At 46.2% G+C, this 21175-nt stretch overlaps 6 protein-coding genes across 6 annotated transcripts; 1 reads left to right on the forward strand and 5 right to left on the reverse strand.

Annotated features, from left to right (window-relative positions):
* Positions 1–3425: 3425 nt before the first annotated feature.
* BJ212DRAFT_1269514 (uncharacterized protein) lies at positions 3426–4643 on the reverse strand (the record flags this gene model as incomplete). The annotated part of the gene is made up of 3 exons (XM_041330815.1): positions 3426–4045; positions 4223–4391; positions 4419–4643. Coding segments are annotated over 3 exons (1014 nt in total), but the record flags the coding sequence as incomplete, so codon positions are not given.
* A 78-nt stretch (positions 4644–4721) lies between these two features.
* BJ212DRAFT_1254121 (uncharacterized protein) lies at positions 4722–5144 on the reverse strand (the record flags this gene model as incomplete). Its single annotated transcript, XM_041329749.1, has 1 exon — positions 4722–5144. A coding segment is annotated over one exon (423 nt), but the record flags the coding sequence as incomplete, so codon positions are not given.
* Positions 5145–9036: 3892 nt separating this feature from the next.
* Positions 9037–10806, forward strand: BJ212DRAFT_1299031 (heterokaryon incompatibility protein-domain-containing protein; the record flags this gene model as incomplete). Its single annotated transcript, XM_041332782.1, has 2 exons — positions 9037–9133; positions 9182–10806. The coding sequence occupies 2 exons, from the start codon at positions 9037–9039 to the stop codon at positions 10804–10806; spliced, it is 1722 nt and encodes a 573-aa protein (XP_041194273.1).
* A 2952-nt stretch (positions 10807–13758) lies between these two features.
* On the reverse strand, positions 13759–14524 carry BJ212DRAFT_1480034 (uncharacterized protein; the record flags this gene model as incomplete). The annotated part of the gene is made up of 2 exons (XM_041339996.1): positions 13759–14385; positions 14447–14524. The coding sequence occupies 2 exons, from the start codon at positions 14522–14524 to the stop codon at positions 13759–13761; spliced, it is 705 nt and encodes a 234-aa protein (XP_041194274.1).
* A 1548-nt stretch (positions 14525–16072) lies between these two features.
* On the reverse strand, positions 16073–16607 carry BJ212DRAFT_1480035 (uncharacterized protein; the record flags this gene model as incomplete). The annotated part of the gene is made up of 2 exons (XM_041339997.1): positions 16073–16335; positions 16391–16607. 2 exons carry the CDS (start codon positions 16605–16607, stop codon positions 16073–16075), a joined length of 480 nt encoding a protein of 159 aa, XP_041194275.1.
* Positions 16608–18209: 1602 nt separating this feature from the next.
* BJ212DRAFT_1429596 (heterokaryon incompatibility protein-domain-containing protein) lies at positions 18210–21146 on the reverse strand (the record flags this gene model as incomplete). Its single annotated transcript, XM_041337675.1, has 6 exons — positions 20812–21146; positions 20388–20756; positions 20309–20326; positions 20113–20253; positions 19909–20053; positions 18210–19860 (listed from the first exon to the last, which is right to left on the reverse strand). The coding sequence occupies exons 1-6, from the start codon at positions 21001–21003 to the stop codon at positions 18212–18214; spliced, it is 2514 nt and encodes an 837-aa protein (XP_041194276.1). The 5' UTR covers positions 21004–21146.
* Between the last annotated feature and the right edge of the window lie 29 nt (positions 21147–21175).

The raw sequence follows: 21175 nt of genomic DNA on the forward strand, positions 1-21175 counted from the left end.
ATTGGACCTAAGTCTGGAAAGAGGGAAAGTGCCAGAAAGGCGGAGCTCCGGCCTAGGGAATCAATCCCTAGGCCTGATGAGTAGGACAGACTTAGGTGGACCAAAGTCCAAGAGAGGATTGGGCAAGTCTAAGTTGATATTCAAACTAAGGAACTACAGGAGTATCTACAGGGGTTATATACTGAACAGTATCTGAGGGGATCAGTAAGCAAAGGAGCAAGGCTATGTATGAGCATGTGGAAACACATTAGTAAGTAAGACAGAACATAAGTAAATGAACTTGGAGATGAAGACTCATACAAGGATCAATAAGCAAGACGGAAGAAGAGGTAACTGAAAGCCAGAAAGCAGAGAATGCCTAAATGGGGATAGGCGCAGGATATCGGACAGAGGGTGGGAATAGGTCCGGAGATCTGGGGATCCAGAAGACAAGGTGGATACGGGACCAGGATATGAGAAGGTGGATAGAGTCTGGAATCCGAGATGAGGTGAAGTCCGAATGTCTTGCTGGATGGAGTGTACATAGGGTGGATGGGACAGGGGGTTATGGTTCAGGCTAGCAGTGGAGATCCGATGGTCCAGAGCTCAGGGGTAAATCTGGAGCATAGTCAATCCTGCTGAGGTGTGGAGCACACAGCAGAAGGGGATCTGGGAATGAGTTGGATATGAAGTGTGGTCCGGACGTAGGCTTGGAAGGCGTGGGAATATGATGGAACATGGGTCCAGATTGTGGGATATGACACATAGTGATAGACATATGTACAAGTTTTTCAATGAATGTTACCTCTGCCAGTCCATTTAGTCAATCACTGAGTCTCAAGTACTGAGTAGTGAAACCCAAAAGTTAGAAACAAACATTGAAACTCAAAACCCAACAGTCATAACAATGTATGAGTTTTGAGGTTTGAGTGTTGATTTGTAAACTCAACACTCAAAACTCAAAACTGATACATTTTGACGAGTTTCAAGTTTTGGATTTTGGGGTTCAATATAAGGGGTTTGATGTTTGGGTTTCAGGACTCAGTGATTCAAGACTCAAAACTTGAAACTCATACATTGTTACGACTGTTGGGTTTCGAGTCCCAAGTCCTGAACATCAAAACCTGACACCCAAAACTTGAAGGTTGTACCAATATCTGAATTTCGAGTTTTGAGTTTTGAGGTTCAAGACTTGAATCACCAAGTCCCAAAACCCAAGTCCTGAACATCAAAACCTGACACCTGAAATTTGAAAGTCATACTGATATCTGAATTTCAAGTTTTGAGTTTCAAGACTCAAATCACCGAGTCCCAAAACCTGAACATCAAAACCCAACACCTGAAACTCAAAGGTTGTACCAATATCTGAATTTTGAGTTTTGAGTTTTGAGTTTTGAGACTCAAATCACCGAGTCCCAAAACCCAAAGCCCAACACCTGAAACTTGAAAGTTGTAAAAATGTATGAGTTTTGAGTTTTGAGTTTTGAGTTTGAAAATCAATACTTGAAACTCATACATTTTTACAACTTTCGAGTTTCAGGTGTCAGGTTTCGGGACTTGGTAATTCAAGTCTCAAAATTTGACACTCAAAATTCAGATATTGGTACAACTTTCAAGTTTTGGGTGTCAGGTTTCGGAACTTGGTGATTCAAGTCTTGAAACTCAAAACTCAAAACTCAAAATTCAGATATTGGTACAACCTTCGAGTTTTGGGTGTTGGGTTTCAATGTTTGGGTTTTGGGTTTTGGGACTCAGTGATTCAAGTCTTGAAACTCGAAACTCGAAATTCAGATATCAGTATGACTTTTGAGTTTCAAGTGTTGGGTTTTGATGTTCGGGACTCAGGACTCGGTGATTCAAGTCTTGAAACTCAAAACTTGAAACTCAAAATTCAGATATTGGTACAACTTTCAAGTATCAAATCACCAAGTCCTGAGTCCAGCTACCAACACAACTTCAGGTGTTGGCATTTGGTATGCGGGACTCAGTGATTCAAGACAGGAAACTTGACAGTCATACAAATGTTTGAGTTTTGAGTTTTGAGTTTTGAGTTTTGATGTTGGTGTTTTGAAGTTTTGGGTTTTGGGTTTTAATGGTCGGGGTTCGATGTTTGGGTTTTGGGACTCAGTACTCACTGTGTTGACTTTGATCAATGTTGACAGGATCTGAGTCTGAATGTCATTGATGACTTGGATCAAAACTAGTGCAACAGCATTGCTCATATGTCCATATAGTATACCAATACCTTGGCCCATATGTCTAAATGATATGTATTTGGGCATACCCATTTATCTAATATACCCTACGTCGGCCCACTGTTAAGGTCATATGCTCAAGGGGGTCAGATCACAAGGGCTTGGCCTCAGCTTGTATGCTGTGCCCCTTTCCTGAGTATGTGCCCTTAATTTCTGGGGGCTAGAACAGTCATCCAGAGTTTCCAGGATTTGACTAGGGCAGACAACAGACATCCAGATCTGAAACGTGAGATAAATCCAACAGATGTCCGGATGTTACTTGGGCAAGCAGATAAGACTAATCTGGATGAAGTCCAGACTAGAAACTAACAGAGGATAGACTACCTTAAGGTAGAGTTGGAAATGTAGTCTAGGATGCAATCCTAAGACTCAGAATATGACAAGAGACTTGTCTCAAGTCCAGAGGACACAGGAATGAGCAGGAACTAAGATGATATTCAAACTGGAGTATTTCCAAGAGTTACAGGAGGTTTATATACTGTAGGTATCATATAGGAATCAGTCAGCAAACATAAAGGCTATGTACAAAGCATATGCAAATTCTATTAGTAAGTAGGATGGATCACAAATAATGAACACTGGAAATGGAATGTATGTAATGGATCAATAATCAGAAGGGAAACATGGTTAACCGGAGTCTGGAGACAGGGGAAGTCTAAATGGGGTTGGGCGCTGATATAGGGTTTGGATTCTGGAAGGAAGATAAAGATAGATCAGATCATTTGAGACCTGGATCTCGGATCTGGATATCCAGAGAAGTGGATTTAGAGTTGAGAGTCCGGACTGGCATATGACACCCACCCGTATATATAATACATATTTCCCACCCCATCAGCCCACCCATTTATATGACATCCCCCTCCATCAGCCCACCTGTATATATAATACATATTTCCCCACCCCATCGGCCCACCTGTCTATCTAATATAACCCCCACCTTGGCCCACCCATCTATATAATAATATCTACCATACATCTCTCTTCAGCCCAGCTGTCTATAATATATGTCTACCCTACTCTACATATTGCCCAGATGGGCCCACCCATCTCCATTGGTAATAATATTTCTTCCAGCCCATCCACCATCATTGAGGATATTTATAACATCAGCATAGATGGGCCCACCCATCAACATTGAGGATATACATAACATTGGCCCATAGTCCACTGGCCCATATAATACAGAGTTTGTCACTGAAGGGGCTCTGAATATTTGTCATAGGTGTATGTACATGATTTCTTGATGGGGGAGATAGTGTGGGCTGTGGTATGCTGAAGGTCAGTCTGTGAGTTCATTGGTGTTGGTGAGATGAGTTTTGACAATGATGTTTCAGCAAGTTGTTTGATAATGGTCTTGAGATCCTCCTGAGTACTAGATGATGAGTTTATTGAATGTTCTTCTTCATTTCCATTGTTACTAAGCTGTGTTGACATCTTTTGAATGGCATCAGTGAGAACTCTCATAGGCATGGATGGTGTGATTGGAAGATATGATTTAGTTGAGGTTTCCTTACTTGGAGCCAGCATGTTGCTAGGGACAACATCACGATCAAATGGCCAGACACCAGTCTTGCAGAAAGCCATGCGAACAAGGTCTGGTGTGAGTGCACGGAGGTGAGTGCAGCCATAAATGGTGATAAAATTGGCCTTTGTGATGCCTTCACCTTTCTCTCTTTCCCATTTGTCCTGCTCCTCACTCCAGCACTGTTTTAGGACTGCAAAAACAATGACATCTAGGCCTTGATATACATGAGTTATGTGAGCTGGATAGGACAGGATGTCTGGAAGTATGGAGGACAGGAAGATGAAGACTTGTACAAGGATCAATCAGCAAGATGGAAACAGAGATAACCAAGAACCAGAAAGGCAGAGATGCCTAAATGGGGATAGGTGCAGGATCTCAGATAGAGGGTGGGAATGGTCTGGAGATAGTACAGTTAATATCCGGAAGTCTGGAGATCTGGGGATCCAGAAGGCAGGGCAGAAACAGGACTGAGATATGTGAGGTGGTGGATGTAGTCCAGTATCCAAGAGGAGGTAAAGTCTGGATATCTTGCTGGACAGAAAGTGCATAGGGTGGACAGGATAGGGGATCCAGGAATGAGTCAGATATGGGGTCTGGAAATAGGTCTGAAAAGCGTGGGAATATGATGGGATCTATGTCTGGCATATGGGATATGACACATCAGCACAGACCGTAACAATGATGGTGATGTTCTCTCGATTCCCTGTACATTGCTGGTATTGAGGCCCAGGCCATCTGCCTCCAATAACACATTCATGCTCACCAGAATCTGGTGAAATACCAATTTCATCAGCTGCATAAATACAGTCTTCATTGATGTCATACTTCTCAAAGACATCTTTGAGAAGATCAAACCAAGCTTTATTGGTGTGTGGGTTGACAGCTCATCCACATTTTGAGTCAAGTGAGCGAGACCATGAAGTCTTGAGACTGTTGGCATGCTTCTCAACAAAGTGATTGGTCCATTTAACTCCAACTCCTGGAAATGTATGTCCCAGTCGTGCATGACATATTTCATTGACATGTTCATGAAGCTGCTTGTGGCTGAGTGGAAAACCATGGTCACCAACTTCTTGAATATAGGCAATGACTTGTTTCATCTCCTCCTCAGTGACCCATGCCTTGGCTGCATTTGTCTCACTCAATATCTTTCCACCAGCTGCGAGACAGATGAGAGTTGAATAAGATAGCTTGATTAACTTTCCTGTTACTTCAAAGTTCATCTTTTCAAAGTCATGGCAGATTGTCCTTGCCCCACAATGTTGAATTCCTAGAGCTTTTTTGAGCTTGGCACAATATGCTTCCACAGCACATGACATGAGGTAGTCACAAGCCTCACAGGCTTCCTGCCTCTTTCTTGTTGCTGATTTGGGCCATCCAGGCATTGGTGTGAGTTCAAGGTGTGAGGTGAAGGTTTAGATATGTTGTTTGAGCCAAGACAGAGCATTCAGTAGTAATTTACTGGACTGGTGGACCCTGGCCTAGTACAAATTCTGACTCAGACCACATACCTCTCATGATCTGCTTGCTACTGTTGCAAAAATTCACCTATTCCTATGAATTCAAATGGAATGGACACCTGAGATGTTCTCCATCACATTCTATTTGTTTTTGAAGGCTTTGGGCTCCATTGGGTTGTACATGGCGAAGCAGAAATTTCAATTGGGCCAAATTTGAGCTTGTCACATATGGTAATCACACAATTTTGTCATCTTTTCTCAATCAATTCCAGTCATGTTTTTTGAGAGTCCAAGAAACATGTATTTAGCAGGGAATCAAGATGTGTTGAATGTGTAAAAGTATGTAGTTGTGATGTGATATAGAAAATGATTCATAGAGCCATCCTGTGTCATTGACCTAGTGCTGCTGTGGTCCAGTTCAGTCTGGTTCAGAGGGTCTTCAACAAGAACCAAGAACTGGACCAATGGTCTGGTTTGGTGAAATTGTTGAACCCAGAACCAGACCATTGAGAACCATTCTCAAAGGTCCGATTCAGTTTTTTTTGTGGTCCAAACCTAAACCAAACCGTAAATTTTTCTATAGGGACTACAAAAAAAATTGATGAAATACTAGTCTACACATTGAGTAACTAGTCTAATAAGATTTGTGCATACCCCTCTGCCTCTGTAGCTGCTGAAAGATGTCATTACAGTAAGCAGCCTTCAATAACTGTAGTGCAGAGAAGGTGGATGATGCAAGTGCATTGCAGCACAAGGTTGATGTGATTCCCCTGCTAGAGAAAGCATGTTCAGAGGGAACCACACTACCTTGAATCTAATTGCAGGCAATATGAGCAAGTGTTGGATACTGTAGCAAGTGTAGCTAATGAATAATGTCAGTTGAGAATGTATGAATAAAAAAACAACTTACCCCCCACCACACCACAACATCATCTGTCTCTTCTAATGGCAAACTAAGATATGAGGATGCACCTCATCTTCTGTCATGACAAGCTCCATTATGTACTCCAGTAACCCTTCCTTTGTGAATACAGCAGGTTTTGAAACAAGATTGTGATTGAGAGTTTGTTGTGTTGCAGTGAGGTCTTTGCCAGGTGGGATTGTGCAAGAATGCATTGTGATGCCCACAGCATTGCAATGCACCTTGTACACTTGAAAATGGGTCCATCTGTGGCAAGCAATGTGTGTTCATAGCGTTGAGGTGCCTCCATGAAATGTATGCTTGTGTGCTGGTTCACCAGCATCCCTTGTCCAACATCAAAATTGAATTTAAATTAAAACCAAATGAAAAACTTACTTGCACAGCATACAGATCCACCCCTCGGGGATACAAGTGAATATAGTCCTAATATCTGCTGTACATTCATTTTTTGAAAGCTAAATATACATGTGTTAGTGAAGGAAGACAATCAACATGAAAGATACATACCGTCTGAGTGGCAACTCCATTCTCAGACTTTGCGTCATCAGTGTCATCTAAGTCTTCAACATCAGGTTGAGGGACCAGCTCATCAGTGGATGATTCTTCTGGATGGATGTCCTTGTCTTCATCTTCATCTTCAGAGTCAAGAGGAGATAAAAATCACATAGCAACTTTCTTGGGTGCCAGATGGTCTATAGCACTTGATAATGTGTGCTTCCTCATTCCTGAAAATGAAGACAGCCCACAGGCATTGTCAGCATCACAAATACGAGCTGAGGGCTTTGAGGGATGGCCAGACCACCAAGAACTGGCTGCGACTGTTGCTGGGGTATGTCCAGCTTTGAGTAGAATGGAGTAGGCATCTCTTGTAGATGCAGTTAATGTCAATGGCTGGGTGGAAGGTGGGACTTGTGGAAGCAGTACATCATCATCAGGATCATTAAAGAAAGTGATATCAGAAGCATCCTTAAGGGAGCCATCAGTGTTAAGCACACAGGTGTCTTGAGACATTGTCAGAGAGATAACTCACAGTTTTGTCATCAGTACCTCCTTTTGTACATGGAGCAGGGAGCCAAGCAGGGAGCCAAGCAGGGAGCCAACACCAACACATCCCAGAACAAAGACTTGAGAGCCGGTGGAGGATCATGACTGTCTAGGAAGTGTGCAGACTGGAATAAACATATATCTGTAACATAGTCAAACATATGTCAGAAGGCAAGAATATTGATGATTTGATTAGTTAGTGCTTACCTTCAAAAATGCTCAAGATTGCCTGATTAACCTAGAGTGCAAATCCTGAAGACAACAGTCTGACATTGAGGCCAATGTTGTTGAAGTTGAAGTCGAAGTTGACAAGGGTTCGGAACGGTTCGGGAAGACCGAACCAAAATAGAACGGTCCGGGAATATGTATAACCGAGAACTGTTTTCCGGTCCGGTTCTGGCCAGGATGAGAACCATGGACCGAACCACAGAGAACCGGACCAAAAGTCCGGTTCGAACCGTGGTTCTGGACCGGACCACGGCAGCACTACATTGACCCATCCTTGACTGTATGATGACGCAGGATCTAGAACCTGACATACAATGATTAATATAGACTGATCCGAGAAAAAGGGTCTAGACCAGTGTAACGCCTCCGGGATTATCAATAACCGTCCTAGTCCCTGATTCTATGTCTGCGTGCCAAATAGTTACCTCGTCAAGTGTACATCTGTTAATATATTACAGTGAAGTTTCAATTTTCTAACAACCACCTAGCAGTGCAATTTGAAAGTCTTACGTTCCACTCCCACAGTGAATTCGAACAGATCTGGGAAGAAGTTTGCGCAGAGAACCGGTGACAGGTTGACATATGGTGCACACTGTAGGTTGACAATATATGTTGAAACGTTGATCTTACTAAACCCCACACTTGTGGAGTCAGTCATTAGCTAGGGCGGGTGTTCCGGATTCCTACGTCATCACCTGCCGATCGGATACTCAACAGTATACCTTGTACAGCATTCCCGCAGCCTACAATATCCCACTTTCTACTTTGCCTGCTCCATGACCTTCCCTTTGATTTGTATAAAAGGGACTCGGAGGATGGTGAGGTACACCACCTCCTTCACCTAGTACCTTTCGTTTCTTCCACTGGTCCTCCTACGGTTGATCATATAGTTCACTTTTGTATTCTTCAAGTTATTCAAATGTGGAATGCATTGACTTCTTTCAATTATTCAAGGAAACGTGGCGCAACTTCGAAGAGTCACGCACTGTCACTCTCAATACGGGAGTGGGACACAGTCACCTGGATGCAAGTCGGACATCCCCCTGCGGGAACATTCATGACTCTTGCATCTTCTGGCAGTCATAATTGCCTCTGGCGGTTCTCAGATCGGCAAACCATTGCAATCTTCCGGCGCTCAGCCCTGTGGACGTCAAATGTCGCTATCTACATAGATGGCAAGCACATTCTGAGTGGAAGTCAGGATGAGATGATATCAGATTGGGCAGTGCCCAAGGATGTTTTGCCGGAGAAACCAACATCAGCGGCACGTTTCCGTTGATTTCCTGCCCCTTTGTCATCTCATTGCTGCCAAGGTTCAAGTTTCTATTTCAAAGGTATCTTTCCGTGCTTGACTCTCATAACACAAATTGAACTTGCTTCATGCCAGATTCTCGAACTCAACACAAAGCCTGTCACCATTCAGCCCTCCCTAACTCTGAATTCTGCAAGCAGTACCATATTTGCAAACCGCAGCAAGGCCAAATTAGAGCAAACGCTATGGGAGGATGCGCTTCTCGATGCGCAAAAGGTACAATAACATCCATTCAGGCAGTGTTCTAGCTAATGCTTACATAGGTAATCGAACTTGAGCCTTCGTCTCATGTTGGATATCAGTTGAAGCACATGGCGCTTCATGGCGCACAACGGTATGTTGAAGCAATCGAGGCCTTTCAGATGATGCTCGCGAAACTGGCCAGTACTCACAGTATGCAAATACGAAGTAAGTTCCACGTAACACACATACTCAGATACTCAACTCTCTCTTCAGAGCTGCGCGACAAGTCTGTCAGTCCCTCTGAAGCAGAAGGTGTCATTCGAAAGGTCATAAATGTCCAGCTTGACTCCGCACCACTTCGCCTGCTCAACACCAACACCGGGCTCTTGTGTGACCGAGAAGCGCAGATAAGCACCTTCAAGACGACTACAGAGTACAAACAGCTTCTGTTATCGATTATGAAGCATGCAGACCTCCCAATGGAGCGCATCGCAGACCTGGTGGCGATGTATTTCCGTTACGTCATGTTATCCCATCGATGGGGTGAGAATGAGCCGCTGCTGCACGACATCCAAGACAAGATCGTATACAAGTTGAATGCAGCCGGTGTCATGAAGTTACAGTCATTTTGCAAAGTAGCTCGTCAAGCGGGGTTTCACTGGGCCTGGGTTGACACATGTTGCATCGACCAGAATAACCATGTCGAGCTCCAAAAGTCACTCAACTCCGCGTTTGCCTGGTATCATCGTTCAGCACTCACAGTCGTATACCTCTCGGATGTTCCGTCTGCATCCAAATCTGGCGCACTAGCTAAGAGTGAATGGAACACCCGCGGATGGACCGTCCCGGAATTCCTCGCTTCTAAAACCATTCGCTTCTACCAACAGGATTGGACGCTATATCTCGACAACCACTCCCTCAACCACAAGGAATCTATGGAGATCATGCATGAGTTGGAGGATGCGACGGGCATAGATGCACGCGCTCTTGTTGCCTTCCAACCGGGGATGAGAGATGCCCGAGAGAAACTGCAATGGGCGTCTTCGCGTGTCACCACTGTACCAGAAGACATTGCATACTCATTGTTTGGTATATTCGGCATCCAACTACCTATCCTTTATGGCGAAAATGCGCAAAATGCGCTCGGGCGGCTTCTGCAGGAGATCGTGGCTCGGTCAGGGGACATCACCGCCCTGGACTGGGTCGGACAACCATCCGAGTTCAATAGCTGTCTTCCAGCCGACATTACCTCCTACGCAGCTCCACCATGCGCCCCGCCATACTTATCTGAAGATGGGATCCAGACGGCAGTCTCTTCACTGCAACACACTGTGGCCATGGATCAAGCTTCGAAATTTTACGACCAGCTCGCAAATTTGAGCTATCCACGCTTTACGAATTGCAGGCTCCGTCTGCCTTGCATCATATTTCCTGTCACTGAAGTCAGGCGGAGGGCTGGTACAACCCAAGAGACATTGTTCACATACGGAGTCAAGGCAGACGGGCTCGATGACCTACTGATCACCACTGACGAGAAGCTGGTACAATTCTCACGGCTCAGACCAGCTCGACAGACGTTCTTACTTGTCCGTCCTTGGGATCGTCGCCTCCTTGAGCTACCTGACTTCGTAGATGATGCAGAAAGCTTGGGAGGTTGGTCGGAGCCCGAGTCTCTTGACGGCTCGCCTGGAGAAGAGGAGTTGGCTGATTTGGAGTCTTACTCACAGGCATTGCGATTGATCGCTCGCCTAGGACAGCCGTTTGGCGCATTTTTGCTTGCCCAACAGCGCACCGGAGAATACAAGAGGATCGCATCGGATCACGATATCATTGCACAAGTCAAAGATGTGACATCTGTGCACAACATGATGGACATCAGGACGCTAGAAATATTATAATTATGTATGTCTTTTTTTGAACATCAGATATCTCTGGGTGGTTTTGGTTTCTGACTTGATGATGATACGTCTTAGCACCTTATATCCCCACACAGATAACACCATGTCATTCCATCTGACAGTATTGATACCCCTTCATCCTCCTCTATACCCATCTGCACAGTTTTCTCGTGTCCAGGCTCTAAAACAACTGATAAACAGCGACACCGACTGCTGGCGCTATCCGATCTTTTGGTTAACCCGATTCAAGCATACATATACATGAACATCCTCCCCGACCTCCACATTCGTGGAGGAGAGCGAACCAGACCATACTATCCCGAACCATGAATCAGATCATAGCACGATCCTTCAACCAGACGTAGCCCTCGAACCTGACCCGCGTCAGCCATTGTCATAGACTTCGCTAGCTCTGCCTGAGGCAGCAAGTTCTGATACCTTGCATGGAATATTCGTGTGTTGCCTTTCTATCTAACAGAATTTTTCGTGCATGGCTTTTCTATCTGGTTTTGCGGTGAGCTGTGGTACACTGCTTCATCATCTTCATTCGTCGTGTTTTGACTAGATTTGATCTTGGGTTTGAAAGTAGTTCTTCCCCCTTGTCTCAGTCTTTGCGCGAGCAATCAACAGTTGACCTACGTACTTATCGAGACAATCGTTCATATGGTACTATACCTTATATATTACTTGAATGCCAACAGCTGTCAACTTTCAAAGGCCCTGTTTGAAAAACAGGTGTGATGAACGGTCGAGTAGTTGTTGTCCCAAAAGCAGAGTCAGGGTTTGGGGCGCGTAGTCAATATAGCACTGCAATGCCGGGTGCCAATACACATGTTCCAATCTTAAAAGTGCTCGCACCGAGTGGAGTCATTTGGTTTAAACCTGGGAGATACCGTACTATGCAAGTTAAACGACAGTTACGATATTGCCGAAGTCCTTGAAGTAGCGGGTTCAAGGGCCATTCAGAATTTCGGAGTGCCAGCTTTATCCAAGAGACGTCGCTTTACTAGAACAACTCTGGCATTTCAATACAACAGTACAAGTCACATCAAACGGCTGATATATTTATGTTTACATACACAGCAAGGCAAGTGCGCTTGCGCGTGATATTTAGTTCTTGCAGTCGCAGTTACCAGCCTGGCAGTTGCAGCTGTTGACAGACAGTCAGAAACAATTCATTTAAATGTCGAAAGGCAAAACTCACTCGGAGGTGCAGTTGCATTGCTGGGTGTTGTTGTTGAACATGATGGTGGTGGTGGTGAGTGCGGTTAAGCTACAAGACGGAGTCAGTCGCGTTATGGTCAGGGGGCTGAGAACTAAGTCAGACAACTTGCCTGGTATGTGAGGCAGTTGATAATAGAGCGGATTGCTGGAGGAAAAGTCAGTCAAAGAGGGGCCATTTTATATTGCTACTAGCCATTAGCGCCGTGAGTCGGAGTAACTAAAATGGACAGATGATAAGCGGAAAATCAAACGTGCATCTGTCTTCATTAATCCCAGGATTGTCAATACTGAGCATGATATGATACAGCCCCAGGGTGCATCAAGGGATGTAACTAAACAGGGTCGGCTTCTGCTCCAAGTCCGACGAGATAAAGACCTACGAGAGCTGCGGGACATGTATGCCACTCTCCAGGGTTGTCGATTGGATGTATAATGAGTATTGAATGGGTAATCATGATTTCATCGGATAAATGACTGACATGCGGCTTGCTATTTGTTCACGCAGTGGTGGCCATAGCGCAATGGCAATATTTCATGTGAAGATGGGAGTCGGGGACTTGCCGTGTGAGTGGCGTAGTACCCATCATGTAATGTGGTAATTGACAACAACAACAGTATTTTGATGTCCTTTCATCTCCTCTCTGACTCCTATAGCAGATAGCTACATCTTCCTCGATGGCCTCACATTCTCAGAAAACTCGTTGTCCATCCCTCTGGAGTCTGAACTGCCAAATTTTAAACTGTTTGCACGAATGTGAGCACATCACACCCTGTTCATATCCACAGGGACATCCGCATTCATCCACCACACTATCAGATATCTCGGATCTAGTTTGAAAACTCATACTCCGCTTATCTTCTGATTGCCCTCATACTTCTGATTTGGACTCTCTGCGATGTACAAATGGTCCCTCAATGACCGAAAAAAACTCATATTCGGAGAGTTCCATTCATCGCCCACTCCACACCCTGACAACGTCCTCAGTATCTCCTCACCAACAAGCAATTCATCGGAGTACCCGCTGCAAACACAATAGCTAAAGTCAAAGGAGAGAGTTCAGAACTGGCGAGACGAACAATGGAACTGATGCCGCAGCATGTTTACCAAATTCGAAAGCACGAGGATGAGGAAAGGCCCGCAAGGACAGAGGAGTTGTTGTCAAAGTCCCCGTGCTGCGAGCAAAGAGACCAAACCATGCAGCGGATGTAGACATCTTTGGACCCGTATGCAACGCGAAAGGCAAAGCACACGCGATGTTCGAAAGGATTGGCGATAATGAGCAGGTGAATAGATGTATTTGTGCTCCTTTCCCTTGCACGGTGTCGCGCTCGGGGTCAATTCCACAGATCATCGAAAAATATACACTGTCGGGCATTTTCAGGAAGTCGGTGTATCGATGCCGCATACCTGGAGTTGCGTGACATGGTGTTTGCTCTCGTGCGTGATGACTCCATGGCTGCAAACTTCGTTTCAGAACCACAGAAAACACACATTCAGCTTTATGTATCAACGCCTACTTGTGATTTGAGAAGGAAGCCGATCTTTGCAGTTGGTGTACCCCCGCTCGGACCACTCCCGATCACGCAGCACTCGCACAGTGAGGTAGATGACAACCAAGTTAATAATAAATGATCAGCGTAATAAGGGATATATGCAATAGGGCATCCAGAGCCGCAGCGCGATCATTCATAAGCATCCATCTAACCCACGCCATGCAAGAATCAATCTCAAGCGCCACCCCTCACACCAGCAGCAGGGAAGACGCTCCCCACAATCTCCTTAAACGCCCGATCATCCTCATACCTTTCCCTCGTCTCCTTAACAATCACCAGCAATACAGGCCTCTCCCTCCTGTGAATTTTTATATCATCCGCATCGCTATCGAAAGCTGAGGATGTGCTGAAACAGTTGAGCGCTCGGAGCACCAGGCTCGTGGAGCGCGAAAGGGGGGTGGATCGGGGTGACACAGACGACGAAGATGGAAAAGGAGAGTAGGCGTTTGTGGGAGACGGTGAGCACGAGAACATGCATGTAAACACCATCCGCGTGCGAGATAGCATACGAGTAGGACCACGATGGGGATTGGGATTAGGGTGGATGATGGTACGTGTGACAACAATGTCGTCGTGATCGTATATGTCGATAGGTGTAAGGGAAGTGGCGCGCGCTTCCGTAGAAGTAAAGGATGGGAGTGGGCACGATCCCTCCGAATCAGAACCTCCCGCCTCAAAAGGATCGACTACAACCTTGTGGTCTGGCCACATATCATCCACGCTCGCTCGCTCGGTCCTGACGCAAAGACCTTGCCTCATCATCAGTTTTGAAGTGCTAGTGTTGAGAAGCGAGACGAGTCTCTGAACAATGGAACAGATGTGAACGATCATGTTAAGAAGATGAACCAAAGGAAATACTGACTGTGCGAGTGCGCCGTAGCGGGTCGAAACGTTGTGCATCCAGGGGGTTGTGACGTGCGGGACCTATTTCCGTTTCCATGTCTATACAGTAAGAGGATACAGGTCCTGGAGCGATCCGATGCAAGCTAGAATTTTAGAGTGCGAATGAGGGGAGTGGTTGCTGACCTTCTCATCATAGCGAAACAGGTATTTAAGTAAACACCCAGTGTACAAGCAACTGTGGACGATAAATTGTGGAAGCAAAGCGCACGCCACTCACCATACCACTGACGCTTTTGTTTGTTTGCTTGGACAATTGCTCATTTGTGTGCTGTGGAGTTCGCCCACAGCCGTCGAGTATTAAATCCTGGGGTTTGAAAGCGTGATTTGCAAGACAACATGTCGTCAAACTGAGGGGAAGAGCTACTACGTGTTAAAACTTAGCATTGAAAGATATGACTCAACAGGTTTGTGCATGTTCTTTGTCGTATGGTCGTTGTGCTGAGGTGGTATGCGCAGATATATCACGCACAGTCCATGTACGAGCTTCGAAACGGCCCTCGGCCATCATATGCACAGCTCGACGGGACAGAACCTGAGTTTGAGGTACGGAGGGTGAGGAGGGTGGCGGTGCAGAGGGAGCAGGCGCGGTTGATTGTGGTAAGTGTCAGGGATTGTAACGTTGTGATGCTGTGCTTATTGCCATTGTGATATGATGAAGGTGGCACCTACTAGAAAGGCAACAGGTGACGATCATCATGGTCAGGCATGTCAAGATGATACTGGCACAAGAAGATGACTTGCTTACCTGAGGTAACCCGATAGCAAGGCGTCGATAACCAAAGATTTCAACGATGCCAGTTATCAGGGTTTCACACCCACTATTATAAAAAGTATTTGTAGCATTAGCGTTATGTAGTCAATGTATACTCTGTGATATAGCTTACACTCTCGTCCTTCGAAACATGCTCGTCCACCCCGCACGTCCAAGTCTGACACCAGTTTTCTAGAAATTCCCAGTTGTGGTTGGAGATTATCTCCAGCCTTTCGGATCCCTGCTGATACGTTTCTATCGCATATTGTAACCTCGGGTTTGCGGACATCTACATTGACCCTTCTTGACAAATATCACTACAAATGCATCATCAGAGTCCTCAGTGCGTAGCTTCAGCTCCAGCTCAGCGTCGGATGAGATATCTTCCAAGTTTGTTGATGCTAAAATTCGAATTGTCGGAGAATCTCTTTTCAGATGCCTCGTTCATACGCAGTGTCGAATATTGATATGAAGACTCTGAATCGTCACGCAGTTGTCGATCCAATTACCGAAGGGAGACCGTTGGTGAGGTGCAGAAAACATGTGAGAGTACCAACAAAGTATCAATAGAATGAATCATCGTGTCAGTTCCGAACAAAGTTGCTTTGTTTACATAAAGTTGTTTGCGGCTGCGTCCAACACGTTGGTAACTTGAAATGTATGAATATAACCGTTCACCGTCACCCTCGAACTAAGCTGCACAGTACTATCTAAATATCGATCAATGGTAGACAACAACGTTACAAGAAGTCCTAGTATCACCAAAATCCATGCCAGCATGGAGCAAACTGGAAAACAGACAAATTCGCGTAAGTTTCGCCAGACTTTACATAGCTAATTCATGCCAGGAAGCGCGTCCTTCAGATGCTCCTTCTTCAAGCATCGCGCAATCACACCACATGTCCTGCACTGCCGCTCCTTCGCCTCAAATGCATCTTCACCGTACCCACTGCCCGCCATATCGGGGTGTCTATCACCGTAGTATGGTTTACTACCGTCACCGTGAAGGTAACAGGGCGACGACAAGCAGTAGCTTTCGCCAAAATTCGATTTTAGACAGCGGCAAGTGCCTGGTGGGCGATTAAAGTACGGTACACCTAGGATTCACAGATTCAGCGGTCAAAAATGAGACATGGAAGCCATGAAACGTACCTTGCATATCTGGATGCGCACAATTCTTGCAAATGGTATAATCACAAGTCGTGCACCGCTTGAAGGCGTCTCCTACATCCTCCGCATCGTCCTCGTCGTCTTCATCTGGAGGAGTACCACGGAATCGCGCAAAACAGCCATCGCATTTTAGCGTAGGAATTGAGTTCTGCCGGCGCTCTTCCCAAGCCAATTGTTCCATCCTATCAATGCTGTCCATCATCGACCCCGGCCCACTCCATTTTTTCATCATTTTGTCCACCCTATGTAAGATGGCCGGCTTGGTGCAGACGCTGCGTTTGTGCACCTTCCAGTCAACTTTCTGGCACTCCACACTAGAGGAGAATTATTATGTGAGACTCCCAGTCTAACAAGCGCTAGCGCTTATGCCTGTCACGTACGAGCAGTAGCTGTCCCAACAATCACAAAGTCAGATCAAAAGTTTTTATCTCTTGTACCAGCTTGTACTCACATAGTTTTCTGACATTTTGAGCATCGCAGCGACTTTTCGCACTCGATCTTGCACACACTGCAACGACGCATGATGGCGAAGGAAGAAAGGATGGAGAACAGCAGGCTCAAGCCTCAAAGGACCGAGATAAGTTGTTCGGTAGCAGCAGCGCCGCGTGCTGATGCGGGTCTGAACCCTGCATTATTTTATGTCACGGATCACCAGGAAGAGGTGTGTCTCCTCCTTCATTAATATTGCGCATCACTGGGCGGTCGGCCATCTGACAAATCAGTGAAATCCTTTGAACTCCGATGTTTCTGTTCCACCTGTGAGTTCAGTACATCATATTTAATCCTTTCATACTGGCCATTGAAGTTATCAATAAAACACACCACAGAAGTTACCCGGATTCCTGCAAATCTCGTCTATCTCATCCTTGGTGACAAGTCACAACATCTAGATTGTTACTTTATTACGAGATGCGCTTAAGGGCATTGAACGCTGAGCTGTGACATACCCCTGATATTGCTGAAGAATTGGTGAGACAACCGGATCTTGCTCGTGTTTGGCTAAGTCTTGCAGTTGATACCGACTCGGATGTGGCAAGTAAATATGTGATATTTTTCAATACGGCTACCCTTACTCAAAAAAGTATAGACGTGATCTTTCATCCTTTCCTGATGCGAAGACTACTGTTTCATGTTGCACCAGGGAAGAAAAAAGTCTTAGGATTTACATCTACCTCCCAACGCATGTGATGACAATCTTCGAGCGTCTGCTACCTACCAATGGGTATATGTTTGCTTCATGAACCATCGAATACTGTTCACCGGAAAATGGACACAAGACGAGTGTTTTTCTGTCGTCCGAATGGATCTCCAGAGGATGCCGTTCTGACCGTTTTCAAACAAGTCTTCAAGTCTCCCAAAAGTGTCGAGATACATACTCTTCTACCTGAATTAATTGACATTGGTAAATTGAGGCTATTGACGAACCTTTCGGACAGACGTAGGGCGGCCATGGTGAGGGTAAACCTGGAGGGTATGCGTAAATTGCCAAAGAAGGGGTTGGATGCCTGCCTCAAGATATTGCAATTTGGTGTCCCTGAATAACTAGCTACTTGAATTTCAGCTCATGGAGGTCGCGATTGATTAAGTTATCATAACTGAAGGCGGTGTTAATTCGTGTGCTGCAGCTTGTCTGTAGCAAGGTGTCACGAGATGTTGTAAATTACTGATGGCGAGAAGTGGAAATAGATGAAAGGGCCAGGACAAGGGCAGTGCCAATGCGTGATTGGAATTAGAAGGTATCTATATGGATATGCGTCGTCTGATAATACAGCCCCCAGACTTCAAAATAAAAACCATATATGGCTACAATATTTCCAGAGTCCTAATGTCCATCATGGTATGAGCAGAAGACACGTCTTTGACTTGTGCAATGATATCATGATCCGATGCAATCCTCTTGTATTCTCCGCCCCGCTGCTGTGCTAGCAAAAATGCGCCGAACGGCTGTCCAAGGCGAACGATCAATCTCAATGCACGTGAGTAAGATTCTGAATCAGCCAACTCTGCTTCTCCAGGAGAATCGCTGATGGAGTCAGAGTCATCTAGCAGAGACTCGGGCTGAGGACGATCTCCCAAGCATTCTGCATCGTCCGCGATGTCAGGCAGCTCAAGGAGACGACGATCCCAAGGATGAACAAGTAAGAACGTCCGTCGAGTGGGCCTGGGTCGTGAAAATTGAATCAGATTCTCTTCGGTGGTGATCGATAAGTCATCAAGTCCGTCTGCCCTGACTCCATAAGTGAACAATGCCTCTTGGGCTGGACCAGACCTCCGTCTGACTTCTGTGACAGGAAATACGATGCATGGCAGACGGAGCCTGCAGCTCGCGAAGCGAGGAGCGCTCATATTGTCGAGCCGGTCATAAAATTTCGAAGCCTGATCCACGGCCGCAGTGTGTCGCAGCGAAGAGACCGCTGTCTGAATCTCGTCTTCAGACAAATATGGGAGGGAGCATGGAGGAGCAGCGTATGAGGATATGTGGGCTGGAAGACAACTATTGAACTCGGACGGTTGTCCAACCCAGTCAAGGGCGGTGATGTCCCCCGACCGAGCCACGATCTCTTGCAGGAGCCGCCCGAGCGCATTTTGCGCGTTTTCGCCATAAAGGATAGGTAGTGCAACGCCAAAGATGCCAAACAATGAATACGCGATGTCTTCCGGCACAGTGGTGACACGCGTAGACACCCATTGGAGTTTCTGTCGAGCATCTCTCATACCAGGTTGGAATGCGACGAGGACGCGCGCATCTATGCCTGTCGCATCCTCCAACTCATGCATGATCTCGACAGATTCCTTGTGGTTGGGGGAGCGGTCGTCGAGATATAGCATCCAATCTTGTTGGTAGAAGAGAATGACTCTAGAAGCAAGGAATTCGGGGACGGTCCACCCTCGGGTGTTCCAGGCACTCTTCGCTAGGGCGCCAGACTTGGCCGAAGGCGGAACATCCGACAGGTAAACGGTCGTGAGCGCTGAGTGGTGATACCAGACAAACATGGAGTTGAATGACTTTTGGAGCTCGACATTATTATTCTGGTCGATGCAACACGTGTCGACCCAGGCCCAGTGATACCCTGCGTGGCGAGCTGATTTGCAGAATGACTGCAATTTCACAAGACTGCCAGCTGCCTTTAACTTGTATACGACCTTATCCTGGATGTCGTGCAGCAGCGGCTCGTTCTCTCCCCATCTATGGGATAACATGACGTAACGGAAGTATGTCGCCACCACGTCTGCGATGCGCTCCATTGAAAGGTCTGCATGGTTCATAATCGACAAGAGAAGCTGTTTGTACTCTGCAGTCGTTTTGAAGACGCTTATCTGCGCTTCTCGATCACACAGGAGCCCAGAGCTGGTGTTGAGCAGACGAAGCGGGGCAGTGTAAAGTTGGATGTCGATGAACTTTCGAATGACGCCTTCTGCTCTAGATGGACCGACATACTTCTCGCGCAGCTCTGAGGAAAGAGCTGAGCATCTGAGCACGCGTCTTGCTTAGGGCTTACTTCGTATTTGCGTACCGTGAGCACTATCCAATTTCGCAAGCATGATTTGGAAAGCCTCGATAGCTTCACTGTAGCGGTGTACGCCATGAAGTGCTGTATGCTTCAACTGATATCCAACATGTGACGAAGGCTCGAGTTCGATGACCTGTGTATCGTGTTAGTGAGCATCGGCTAAAACAACTGTCTGAGTGGATATCATCGTACCCTTTGCGCATCTACAAGCGCATCCTCCCATAACGATTTTTCCAACTTGGCCTTGCTGCGGTTTGCAAATATGGTGCTGCTTACAGAATTCAGAATCGAAGAAGGCTGAATGGTGACAGTCTTTGTATTGATTGCGAGAATCTGTAGCACGAAGCACGCTCTAATTGTGTTATCAGAGTTAAGGATGGAAACATGCCTTTGGATCAGAAACAGCCTTGGCGGCAAAAGTATGCGAAATGAGATGACGAAGGGGCGGGAAATCAACGGGAACGTACTATTGATGCTGGTTTCTCTTGCAAAGCATCCTTGGGTGCTACCCACTCTGAGATAATCTTATCCTGACATCCACTCAGGATGCGGGTGTTATCTACAGAGAGGGTGACCACTGAGCGTTGGAAGGTGGTGAAGGTTCGTCGATCTGACAGCCGCTGGAGTCCAACTTGGCTGTCAAAAAATGTGGAAGCGATGGGTGGGCCCGCAAGGGAATGAGTGACTTGCTTCCAGGTGGAGGCGGACTCGGATGTGTTCCACTCCAGCAATGTGCCGCGATCGGGCGTCCACGTGGGTGACAATGTGCAACTCATGTAAAGAGAGGTCGCCGAGGAGGGCTGAATGGCGACAGACTTTGCATTGATTAGGAAGCCCTGTAGCACGAAGCACACTCAGATTATGTTATCAGAGTTAAGGATGGAAACATGCCTCTGAGTTAGAGGCTTGAGCCTTGGCAGCGAAATGACGCGAGATGGGATGACGAAGGAGCGGGAAGGTTTTTAGGGGTTGTCCGAACTGCTTCTGGGTAGATGCATTCCACTCCGGTATGGCGGGATCTTCCCTATCCCTGGCTGAAAGAAGGTGTGTGATATATAGCGAACCTAAGGAGAGCCTTGTCATCTGTGAAAGAAAAACAAAAGAAAAGGATGTTAGTGCTCTGAATGGGTGCGCAGGAGTACATAGTCGTTGCTGCTTTTTAAGTGGGACCCTCAACCGGTCAATGCTTCGATAGTGGTGTTCCTGTACTAGAGAGCATAGGTAGCTTGCCCGATGTGGTTGGGGATGCGGCTAC

Source organism: Suillus subaureus (assembly GCF_016647635.1).
Source record: "Suillus subaureus strain MN1 chromosome Unknown BJ212scaffold_12, whole genome shotgun sequence".
NCBI lineage: Eukaryota > Fungi > Basidiomycota > Agaricomycetes > Boletales > Suillaceae > Suillus > Suillus subaureus.